Here is a 12,383-nt window from a genome sequence, read left to right as displayed (position 1 = left end):
AGGAGTGATGGCTTGAATCCTCACTAGAGCCAGGTGGTTCCCTGCTTTTCTCCTTCCTTCCATTCCTTCCACTGTTGCTGAGAACCGTGACATTATGTGCCAGCCATCAGTCGTTCACTTTTTATTTTTCCAGCTTTGTTGAGAGATAATTGACATATTAAGCATTATTCTCGATGCAGGACTAAAAGGGTAAGACAGGCCTGGTCTCTACCAGTTGGAGGTGATGTTCTAGGAGAGGTGCCAGGCGGTAAACAGGGAGAGAAATGGACAGGTGGGCAGGGGAGAGAGGGAAGCGTTCTCCCACATAGCACAGGGAGGAAGGTGAAGGGTGTTGGGGGAAGGGTGCGTTCTAGGGAGGAGTCAGGGAAAAGCCTGTCTGAGTGGGTGACATTAGAGCAAAGATGTGAAATAAGAAAGGGGTGACCTTTGCAGAGGTACAGATCAGAGGGGACAGGTGATCTGAACTTAAGGTCAGCTTGAAGGTATGTGGTAGTCCATCGTTAGTGGGGGGTGAGGAGGGCAGAGCGATCAGCAGTCTGCTTCATTCATGCCCTAGAAGGGGCAGATGGGCATGAAGCAGCATTTTGGGGCTGACAGGCTGCCTGGCCCATTACATTCTTCCTGTTTCCTCAGGTGTTGCTCACAGAGCTTTTGAAAACGATGTGGATGCCTTGTGTAATCTCCGGGAGTTCTTCAACTACCTGCCCCTCAGCAGCCAGGACCCCGCTCCTGTCCGAGAGTGCCATGATCCCAGGTGAGCCGCAGGTGGGAGCACCTGCTCTCATTCTGCAGATTGGCTTGCTTGTGTCTGATAGGGAGTTTGGGAATAAAGAGTGGTCAAAAAATGTCATTTCTTAGAGTCTTGTTTTGTCCAGAATTAGAGATGGAGTTTTTGGGTGTGTGTCTTGATATGAAATAATTGTGAAGCGGGTCAGACAGCATGCCTTTCAGGAAATGTCCTTACGCACACCTGCTTGAGGCCAGAGGCTGGGGCAGTCCTGGGGGAGGGCGTGTGGCTGGCCATCTAGAGAAGACTTTCTTTCCTTCTTGCTGTTGGGGCTACTGCCTGGTGTGTGTGTGGGGGGAGGAGTGGGGGTGGAATGAGGGGGGGAGGGTACTACAGAGTAAATCAGAGGTTTAGGACATTTGAAGGTGTTATGGCCCAGGGGCTCAGAAATGACTAAACAGCCTGTTTTGGCCCAGCCATACCCCCTCTTCATAGGATCTTAAGGAAGCTAGAGGCATATGTGTAAACACAGTGTTTTATCATCTGGTGGGTCTGTACCCAGTACCCCAGTGCCGAGCTCTCTGGGAAGTTGGGCTTGATTGGGCATGTGGTTTGATCAAGGCAAATCTCATCCCACACGTATGTCTCAGGGTCAGAACAGCCTCAGCCTGCCCACATGGGACGGGAAGGGGTGAGAGCTCGATGGAGAGGGGCATGTTGCTGAGTCCTTCTGTGGCCTGGGAGTGGGCCCTTGCTGGGCTCCTGCTCGGTCGCATAGAGGCAGGAGGAAGCAGAGAGCCAGGAGCCTGTGTGACTGGTTAGTCCTTGTCAACCAGGGGGCCGGTGCTTTACTTTCTAGAGGAGCTCCAGCAGATTTGCCTTCCAGCAGGGCACCATAAACCCAAGTAATTTCAGCAGAACTGAGTTTGCATTTTCAAGTCCTTTTCTTTCTAATGTCTCAGAAAGTTAAACTGGGTCCTGTGTTTGCTACAGTGTCAGTTAGTGCCCTACACAGTACCTAGGATGTAGGAATTATTCAGAGAGGATAAATAAAGGAATCACCTTCAGGGGAGTAAGTCCATTTTTTTCTTCTAAATGAAAACAAATCTTTTGGATTAATATCAAGCTTAGGTCCAGTTTAATATGGTGGTAACAAAGGAATACATCTTTGGGGACTGCTTTGAAAGCCCAGTAAGGACTAATCAGCCCAGCCCTCGTTTCCTCTCCCATCCCCCACTCATAGAAGGCAACTGGTTCTTCTGGTGTTGATTGTATTTTCTTCTTTTTCTATTCAAAGTGACCGTCTGGTTCCTGAGCTCGACACAATTGTCCCTTTGGAATCTACCAAAGCCTACAACATGGTGGACATCGTACACTCTGTAAGTGTCTTGCCTGTGCTAGCTCAGCCATGTCCATGGTCATTGTGCTTTGATCTAGTGAGGAAGGGCTGGACCCACAGGCCTTAGCATCTGGCAATACAGGCAGAGCATGCCGTGGACCAAGACCAGGGACCACTGAGTAGAGTGTTTTGGGAAGAGTTAGTGGCTGGAGGCACTCTGCTGGCTTGGATGGACTTGCGGGCTGGAGGGAGAAGGAGCCAAATGGTCCAGCAGAGCTCAGGAGTTTTTGATGGCTCTCTCATGTGCATAGAGAAGGGCCATGGCCCTAGAGTCTGGAGTTGAGGCCAGGTGACTGTCAGGTGCCTTTGTTTGGAGCCTTATGCTTAGAGGGCATTTTGTCTTTCTAGAAAAAGGAAAGTACATACTTTATACTCTGACAGTGTTGAGATGTGTGTGCATGCGTGTGTGTCAGTGTAGATAGGTACATGGGTCAGTCTCTGGGGAGATAGGAGTCATTTGTACTTTTTTGTTGGTATAGCAAGACTCCCCATCTGCAGCTGGAATCTGGCTTCCTTAGTGCCGGATTTCTTTGTTCTTTTGGTTCATCCTCTGGATCCTTCTTTTGGTGGGCTAGTGCTGGCTTTTGTAGGTGCAGTGGAGCTACATGCTTTAACATGTGATACATGTTTTATTAGCATCCTAAGTCTCCACCCAGGGCTGGGTTTTTTACTATTAGAATGAGGGTAAGGTCATGCAGTGGTTGTTCTGAGGCTAACCTGAGATGTGTTAGGATTGGGAGGGTCGATGCTGATAAAGCAGGTCCCTGTGGCTGCTGGTGTCCATTTTGTCTAGGGCTGATTGGTTGCAGGGCTTGAGGAGTAACTAAAGGAAATGCCAATCTTATCTAGGAGAGGCTTAGCCTGTCTCACCTCCATATTTTACCAAATGCAATAATAAGTAATGACTGTGATAATGGACATCTTATCACTAACTGTAGATAGACTGCCCTTAGTGTTTTTTAAATTTATTTATTATTGTTTTTTAATCCTCACCCAAGGATATGTTTATTGATTTTAGAGAGAGAAAGGGAGAAAGAGAGAGAAACATTGATGTGAGAGAGAAACATTGATTGGTTGCCTCCTGTGTACACCCCACCAGGGATGGAACCTGCAACGTAGATATGTGCCCTGACTGGGAATTGAACCCGCAACCTTTTGGTGTACAGGACGATGCTCCAACCAACTGAGCAACCCAGCTAGGGCAGTGTTTTTTTTTAATATTATATCTTTTCTCATGTTCAGAAAGCTACCACTGGTTCCTATTTTAATGTAATTTATTTTTAAAAAATATTTATTTTTATTGACTTCAGAGAGGAAGGGAGAGGGAAAAAGAGATAGAAACATCAATGATGAGAATCATTGATAGGCTGCCTCCTGCACGCCCCCTACTGGGGACGGAACCCTCAACCCAGGCATGTGCCCTTGACCGGAATAGAATCTGGGACCCTTCAGTCCTCAGGCTAAGGCTGTATCCACTCATCCAAACTGGCCAGTTAGGGCGTATATTAATTTTTGTTGTTGTTTGCTTGCTTTTTAAAAATCAGGGATGGGTATTACATTTCGTTAAATGCGCTTTCAGCATTTATGGTGATCATGTTATTTTTTTCTTTAGATCTATTTATAATTCTATCTTGTTATGTTTTGTTAATGTGTTATTTCAGATTTTTGCATCAACATAATGTGATATTGATTTTTTTAGGTATTTTAAAATTGGGTTTTGATGTCAATGTTGTACTTGTTTCATGTATTAGACTTCTTTTTTTTTTCTTTTTTCTTTTTTCTTTTATTTTTTTATTTTTACATATTTTATTGATTTTTTCCCCCCTCCCTCCCTCCCACACATCCCCTACCTCCCCAGAGTTCCATGTCCATTGGTTCATGTATTAGACTTCTAGGACTGCCATAACAGACGGATGGCTTAAGCCACAGAAATTTATTTTCTTTTTTTTCTTTTTTCTTTTATTTTTTTATTTTTACATATTTTATTGATTTTTTCCCCCCTCCCTCCCTCCCACACATCCCCTACCTCCCCAGAGTTCCATGTCCATTGGTTCATGTATTAGACTTCTAGGACTGCCATAACAGACGGATGGCTTAAGCCACAGAAATTTATTTTCTGTGCATCAAAAGGTCGCTGGTTTGATTCCTGATCAGGGCACATGACTAGGTTGTGGGCTCAATTCCCAGTAGAGGCTGTGCAGTAGGCAACCAATCAGTGTTTCTCACAGAGATGTTTCTCTCTCTCTCTCTCAAGTCAATACAAATATTAACAACAAAAATAATGAAAAGGCTGTACTAGTGTATCTTCCCCTGGCAGTGTGCACAGGGCTTTCCCATCCAGCAGGGAGAGGGTGCCCCTCTGTCTGTCGTCTTGCTTCCTTGGAGAGCCTGTGGTGGCGTGGCTGCTAGCCGCTCTGTAATTTTTAATGTAGTTAGTTGTATTTTGTTCTTTATCAGTTTGAGCTCAGGAGTTCATTTATCCCTGCAGGTTGTTGATGAGCGGGAATTCTTTGAGATCATGCCCAATTATGCCAAGAACATCATTGTTGGTTTTGCAAGAATGAACGGGAGGACCGTTGGAATTGTCGGCAACCAACCTAACGTGGCTTCAGGTAGGAAAGAGAAGCTCTCATAAACCTCAGGTGGTGGGAGGGGGGGTCAGGGCTGCCTGGCCCTCGGTGTATGCTTTCGGCTTTTTCCTCGGACATGGCCTTCCAAGCCGAAGGAAAAACTCCAATAGATGTTCTTATGAAAGCTCTTTTCTCTTGTAATGTTCATTTCTCCAATGCTTCTTTTAAACTTGCCTGTTTTTTAAGCGTTTATCGATAACTTTCCTCCTGAACTTGTAAGGACTTAACTTTTTCAGAGGTCTGCTTTTTGTTCCCTCCAGCTAGATTTATGATTCATCCATGAAACTCTTTGAGTTCCATGGGGGCAGGGTGTTGGTGTCTAACTCAGTTTTAATCTCAGTGCCTTCAATGGTTCCAGATAAGAGTATGTGTCAGGTTAACACATCTTGCTGTGTCTGTGCCCTACAGCTTTCTGGTGATATGGCCAGACCTGAGTCACAGCCAGGTCTGTGCTCTGGGTGGGGTTGGGAGTGTGGAATGAGGACCTTAGACACTGCTTTCCTCTCATGTATGGGATCCTTACATGGAAGTGTGTATTTTATCTCTGGAGGGAAATGGCCTTGCTTTCCAATGTGTTTCTCGGTATGGGAGGGCCGCAGGGCTTTCTCTGCAGGGCTCAGGGTATACAGAAAGAGGAACTGATGGCTCCTAACGGGACATGGCCCAGAGTGAACATGCAGCCAGCTGTCTATACAGAGGCTGGCCAGCCTTTCCCACTTAGCAAGTGACAAAGCTTATAAAGAAACAGGGATACCAGTGCTAGCTAGCTTCAGGAGTCTGCCTTGGACTTTGTTTTTGCGGTATTTATCCATCTAAAAACACATACATAACTTTTCTGCTTTAAAAGATCACACAGTCTGTTTTTGCTTTTGTTTTGAGGTTTGAGGTTTATTTGCTTGTTTTCCACTCTACATCTGGACAAGGCCCGTTAGCTTTGCTAAGGCAAACAGAAGGTCAAGCATCAGAACTCCCTGCTGTTTGTGTGTGTGGTTAGGAGGCCCAGGCCGACCCCTCATTCTCAGTGGGTCTAACTGCTCTTCTTTCTCCTCACCTGTCCGTTCTCCGTCTCCCGTGACACCCTTACAACTGTTGGCTCTGAGAAGAAACCTATTTATAACATTTTTGCCATTTTTATACTAACATCTTAACCTGAAGTCACCCATTTTTAAATTGGTGTTTTGTTTTCTTATTCCTGTGTTTTAAAGAGTTCATTGTATGTTAGATAGCAGTCCTCAACCAGATGCATATTTTGCAAATATTTTCTTTGGTCTGAGGTTGTCTTCTCTAGACAGTGTACTTTGCTGAGCAGAAGGTTTCTTTTTTTGTTGTTGTTTTTTTAAGACTGAGAACTTTTTTTTTTAATATATATTTTTATTGATTTTTTTACAGACAGAAAGGGAGAGAGATAGAGAGCTAGAAACGTCGATAAGAAGAGAAACACCGACCAGCTGCCTTCTGCACACCCCCTACTGGGGATGTGCCTGCAACCAACGTACATGCCCCTGACCGGAATCGAAAGCTGGGACCTTTCAGTCCCCAGACGCTCTACCACTGAGCCAAACCGGTTTTGGCAGAAGGTTTTAATCAGGTCCAGCTTACCAATTATTTCTTTAATGGATCATTCTTTTGATTGTATATCTAAAAATTTACCAATATACATAAGATCTTCTAGGTTTTCTTCTATGTTATCTTCTAGGAGTTTTATAGTTTTGTGTTTTACATTTAGGTCTGTGGATCCATTTTGAATTGATTTTTGTGAAAAGTAGAATCTATATATAGATCAATTTCTTTTGCTGTGGGTTTCCAGTTGTTCCAGCACCATTTGTTCAAAAGACTATTTTTATGCCATCGTGCTGCCTTTGCTCTTTTTCACCATCAGTTGATTTTATTTATGTGGATCTATTTCTGGGCTCTCTGTTTTGTTCCCTTGATCTGTTTGTCTATTCTTTCACCATTACCACTCTATCCTGATTATTGTATCTTTATAGTAAGTCTTACAATTGGGCATTGTCAGTCCTCCAGCTTTGTTCTTCTTCACCATTGTGTTGGCTGAACTGGGTACTTTTGCCCAGTTTGGAATCAGTTTGTTGGTATTCACAGAATATTTGTTGGGATTTTGATTGGAATCGTATTAAATCTAAACATCTAGTTGGAAGGAACTGACCTCTTGACAATATTGGGTCTTCCTAACTGTGAACATGGAATCTCTTTCCATTTAATTGGTTCTTTTATTTTGATCAGTTTTGTAGTCTTCCTCACATATATCTTATATGTATACTCTTAGATTTATGTAATTAGTTAGACTTATTTTGTCAGATTGTACTTTTTGTGGGGTGTGCTAAAGTAAATGGTGTGTTTTTAGTTTCAGATTCATTGCTGGTGTGTAGCTTTCCAGGTGTGTCCTTTCAGGGTTGTGGTCTCCACTGATTGGTGGCCTCTAGGGCAGGGTGCCTTTAGTCAGTGCAGCTGGTCCTAAGGTCAGCCATGGCTCACTTGTCTGGCTGGGCCTGGAGCTGGAACACAACTGAAGCCTAGATGTTTATTTTTATTTTATTTTATTTTTTATTTTTTTTACAGAGATGAAGAGAGAGGGATAGAGAGTTAGATGATTCTCTCTCATTGATGTTTCTATCAGCTGCCTCCTGCACACCCCACCAGGGATATGCCTGCAACCAAGGTACATGCCCTTGACCGGAATCGAACCCGGGACCTTTCGGTCCGCAGGCTGGTGCTCTATCCAGTGAGCCAAACCGGTTTCGGCCTGAAGCTTAAATGTTATCCCTAGGGGTCAATGCATAAGGAGTGGTCACGCAAGGGAGTCCATCTTAGGCCCCTTGTTCATCCTCCAAGGGGTCTACGCATGACTGGTGGCATGCTAGGGGAGAAAGGTCAGAGGAGGGTCTGAACTGCACAACCAGGAATATGAATATCCTTTTTCTGTGGTATCAGGGTAGTGCTGGCCTCATAGAATATGTTGATAATTGTTCTAAGACGGGAGATTTACTAGTAATTGGACTCTACTTCATGCTACTTTATAGATGCCCTCTCCTTTAATCCTTATAAACTTGGTAGGAGTAGTAATATCCTGCTTTGCAGGTAAGGAACCTCACCTCAGAAACATCAAGTCATTTCCCAAGGGCACATAGATGTAATTGGAGGGGCCAGGATTTGATTTCAAGCTACAGGGACTCTTAAGACCAACTCCTGAGTGATACCTCCCACTGCAGTCCACGGGGGTAAACGAGGCTGGGCCTCGGATGGCAGCAGTCCTTCCGTGCGAGGCAGCGCCTGATAGTCTGCACGGGCTGTGCTCCAGCACTGAGGCCACTCCCAGGCCCTCTTGGGCCGGTGCCAGGTGGGTTTTCTTGTCTGCCCTGTTTTTCCTGGCGTGTGAGAGTTCCCCTTTTCCATTCTCTGAAGAGGAGATTATGGTGCCTCTATAGATATCAGCTCTTGGACGGTTGCTGAGAGCACATTCCCATAGAGTGGAACTGGGAATTGCCCAGAAGCTCAGCATGGACAATTTCTCTCTTCTAGGATGCTTGGATATTAATTCTTCTGTGAAAGGGGCTCGCTTTGTCCGATTCTGTGACGCATTCAACATTCCGCTCATCACTTTTGTTGATGTCCCTGGTTTTCTGCCTGGTAAGTCATTGGCAGAGGCGGGAGCCAGGACAGGTGGCTGTCCCACTGAGATCCCCACTTCATTTTGGAGATTTTTCAAATTCCCTGAAGATCTGTGGTTTCTTCAGAGTCTGGTTGTCCAGAATATGGGGCCGTGCGAGGGCTGCTCCTCTCCTGGCCTTTTGGGGAGCAGGAAAGACCTCCCAGCTGAGCGGCAGGCAGACCCTGTGAGGGCTATTGTGGGAGTCTAGTAACTCCTCTTCGTTACCAGGCACGGCCCAGGAATACGGGGGCATCATCCGGCACGGCGCCAAACTCCTCTACGCCTTTGCTGAGGCAACTGTGCCCAAAGTCACAGTCATCACCAGGAAGGTGAGAAGCCCGCCCGGGCCTGTGAGCCACTCCTGACGTCACGGTCGTGGTGGGAGATCCGCCAGGAGTTTCAGCGGGGATAGGAGGAGTGTACACTCACCCTTAGAAGATCGCGTGAGGACAGCGTTTAGATACTTGGGGACACATCCTGCAGAGATGTCCGTGGTCATCTCTGGGAACTGAAAACAGCAGAGGGAGGAAGCTGTGAATGACGGTGGTGTGACTGTGAAGGCTGCTGGCCTGTGCCCAGGGATTCCCTGCTCTGGCTCTCTGGCCTCACACACTGGGCTTTAGTAGCCCGGGCGGCTCTTCTTCTTTTCATTCCCATTGCATTTGGATTCCTGGGATCTGTCAGGGACAGGATCTGCTTGGCTCAAGCTCTAACATTCACCACGGGGGTCTGTTCTAGGCCTATGGCGGTGCCTATGATGTCATGAGCTCCAAGCACCTGTGTGGCGACACCAACTATGCCTGGCCCACCGCAGAGATTGCAGTCATGGGAGCAAAGGTGAGGCTCTCTAGCTTTCCTGTTCCCTGGGTCTAGAGACTGTACCCGCCCAGCAGGAGCTTAAAGCGCAGCTGGGAAATGTTGAAGGGAGACCAGGGTTCCCAGGATGGACCCAGACTCCAGGGAGATGGGGCCTGGAACTTGGAAAGTCTCCCTCCTGGGGCCCCAGGGCCAGCTCTGCCTCCTGTCCTGCACTCTCACTTCAGGCCCATGCTGCTATCTCATGCTCAGGGTTTGGAGATTGTCAGTAAAGAGGTGAGTCAGCTGAAGGAGCCGTTGGGAGGACTGGACGTTTCCCCCAACCCCACCTCATCTCTAGGGAGGGCCCCAGAGCCACTCCTTGGAGCCCATAGAAGCTGAACTGACCCTGGTGACTTTGTTTTGTTCTGAACCTGGTGACTTTGGGCAAGGTACTTCCTGTTGCTCAGCCTGCTCCTCACTCCTTTCCTGCTTTGAAATAGCTGTTGGTGTTGAACCAGATAACTATACACTCCACCACCTGAGCTGACTTTTAGGGATTCTGATGTGAAGGCTTGTTTTTCAATTCCTCATACAGCCTTCATTTGCAGTTCAATGTGCTATCCTCTGGCCACAGGATTTTTTACTCAAGAGTTCAGGATAATGAAAAAGGAAAACAGCATTTTACTTCCCCTTGATGCAGGAGACCATGGATCTAATAGTGGAAAATAGGCCACACGTCTTTGGATAAGTGCAATTGGCTGATGGTAGGATGGAATCTGGGGAAACAAGCTCCTGGCTTTGCCTGGGTGCCTGTTATTGGGGCCATAGCTGAGCATCCCATCACACAGCCCCATCATGGAATCATGATGGCTGACTCCAGGCAGTTCCCATTTCTGTGCCTGGCACCTGGAGCTAGCCCTTTACTCCAGTACACTTTGATTTAACAAGAGATTGGCAACCACAGATAATGAGTTAATGAGTTGAGGGAGGTGTGCTGGAACCTCCATTGAAATTCATTAACCCCTCTCATGACAGGGTGCAATGGAGATAATTTTCAAAGGACGTGAGAATGTGGAAGATGCTCAAGCAGAATATATCAACAAGTTTGCCAATCCTTTTCCTGCAGCAGTGAGAGGTAGGAACTGTGGTGGGGATGGCAGCATAGTTCATTTGTTGGGTCAGTTGCTCTCATTCTTTTCCTCCAAAAAGTCTCACATAAACTGCCTTTTGCCATTACAGTCGAACCTGGAGACTGTTAAGGGGAGGGGTTGTCCCTGGGCAATCATCACTTAAGGACAATGGGGCCTTTAGAGGCTGCTTTGGTAACCAGGATGTAAGCTGAAATGGTTAAATTTTTTATTTTTGTTTTAGTTACCTAGTACTGTGTAAAACTTCACCATGAAACAGAGTGAGTTAAAATAACCCCTCCCCCTTATTTTGCTCCTGGCTCTGTAGATCAGTAATTTGGTTTGGGCTCAGCTGGGTGGTTTTTCTGCTGTCTTGCCTGGGATCAGTCATTCAGCTGTAGTCATCTGGTGGCTTGACTGGGGCTGGAGGTCCAATGTGGCCTCTTAAATGGTTGGTGCTGGCTGCTAGCTAGACTCTCCATATGGTTTCTTATTCTTGAGGCTCGTCCATGTGACCTGAGGGCCACAAAAGACTGAGAGGAGAAGCTGCAACGTGCCTTGAGGCCTAGGTTTGGAAGTTGCAATGTCACTTTTGCCACATTTTGTGGCAAGTCATAAAGCCAGGTAAAGAAATAGAATCTGCCGAAGCCGGTTTGGCTCAGTGGTAGAGCGTCGGTCTGCGGACTGAGGGGTCCCGGGTTCGATTCTGCTCAAGGGCATGTACATTGGTTGTGGGCACATCCCCGGTGGGGGGTGTGCAGGAGGCAGCTGGTCGATGTTTCTCTCTCATCGATGTTTCTAGCTCTCTATCTCTCTCCCTTCCTCTCTGTAAAAAAAATCAATAAAATATATTTAAAAATATATATATAAAATGAAATAGAATCTACATATTTTTAAGTTTATTTATTATTTATTTAATATTTTATTTATATTTAACATGCTTTTATTGATTTTAGAGGGAGAAGAGAGAGGTATAACCATGGATGAGAGAGAGACATTGTTCAGCTGCTTTCTTCATGTCCCGCCCCCCCCCCCCCCCCGAGATCGAGCTGCAACCTGGGCATATGCCCTCTGACTGGGAATCGAACCAGTGAACTCTTGGTTCATGTGTCTATATGCTCAACAACCGAGCCACACTGGCCGGGCATATTTTTTATTTTTTTAACCCTCACATGAGAACATGTTTATTGATTTTTAGAGAGAAGAAGAGATAGTGAAAGACAGGTATTGATCTGTTTGAGAGAGTAACATTGATTGGTTGCCTTCCTGTACCCAAACCTGCAGCCTAGGTGTGTCCTGACCAGGAATCGAACCTGATACCTTTTGGTGCATCGGAGGATGCTCTACCAACTGAGCCACACAGGCTAGGGCCAGAATCTATTTCTTCAAAAAAGGACTGTCAGTGTCACATTGTAGAGGGACTTGTGTACAGGAATGGGAGGAATTGTAGCTATTTTTGAAAATACACATTTATTTATTTCCTATTGAATTCATCTTGGCAGGGAAAGGGTCATATTTTCCTTTTCTTACAAAATTGGGGACCTGCCAGAGGAATAGGGGAGCTCCGGGGATGCAGGAGAGAGTTCAGAGGGCCCAGCCCCTCTTGTATCAAGCTGGGTCCAGCTCACACTTTGGGTTCCACAGATGGTGCCCAGGTTGAGCACAAGATTGGAGAGTGGCACCACTGGGAATGCAGATGATCTCCCTTTTTTGTGTCTCGCCAGGGTTTGTGGATGACATCATCCAGCCTTCCTCTACACGTGCCCGAATCTGCAGTGACCTGGATGTTTTAGCCAGCAAGAAGGTACAGCGTCCTTGGAGGAAGCATGCAAATATTCCATTGTAAACGAATCAAAGGAAAGTAAACCAGGAGCTAATTACTGCCTGGTTATTTGAACTCATCCCTTCCTTTTTTGCAATCATGAAACCACTGCATCTAAATCACAGAATTTACTTGGAATGGCCAAGTTTATTAAATTCTAGAAATATTTCGTTTGCTGTAAAATTATTTGCTTTATTAAAAATATTAATTGGT

General features: G+C 45.9%; 1 protein-coding gene across 2 annotated transcripts in view; it reads left to right on the top strand.

The window, feature by feature from the left end:
• PCCB (propionyl-CoA carboxylase subunit beta) overlaps positions 1–12,383 on the top strand; it is a 43,202-nt gene extending 30,819 nt beyond the window's left edge. Inside the window, exons 8-15 of one of the 2 annotated variants that reach the window (XM_036431368.1) lie at positions 634–754; positions 2,025–2,106; positions 4,615–4,738; positions 8,294–8,401; positions 8,652–8,752; positions 9,162–9,260; positions 10,257–10,356; positions 12,073–12,383. In XM_036431368.1, coding sequence (XP_036287261.1) covers positions 634–754; positions 2,025–2,106; positions 4,615–4,738; positions 8,294–8,401; positions 8,652–8,752; positions 9,162–9,260; positions 10,257–10,356; positions 12,073–12,194 — 857 coding nt within the window. In that variant the 3' untranslated portion in view covers positions 12,195–12,383. The remainder of the gene's footprint in view (positions 1–633; positions 755–2,024; positions 2,107–4,614; positions 4,739–8,293; positions 8,402–8,651; positions 8,753–9,161; positions 9,261–10,256; positions 10,357–12,072) is intronic. The other variant, XM_036431371.2, reaches the window with a different exon arrangement.

Source organism: Pipistrellus kuhlii, unplaced genomic scaffold, assembly GCF_014108245.1.
Source record: "Pipistrellus kuhlii isolate mPipKuh1 unplaced genomic scaffold, mPipKuh1.p scaffold_m20_p_11, whole genome shotgun sequence".
Classification (NCBI taxonomy): domain Eukaryota; kingdom Metazoa; phylum Chordata; class Mammalia; order Chiroptera; family Vespertilionidae; genus Pipistrellus; species Pipistrellus kuhlii.
This window is presented reverse-complemented; position numbering and strand designations above follow the sequence as displayed.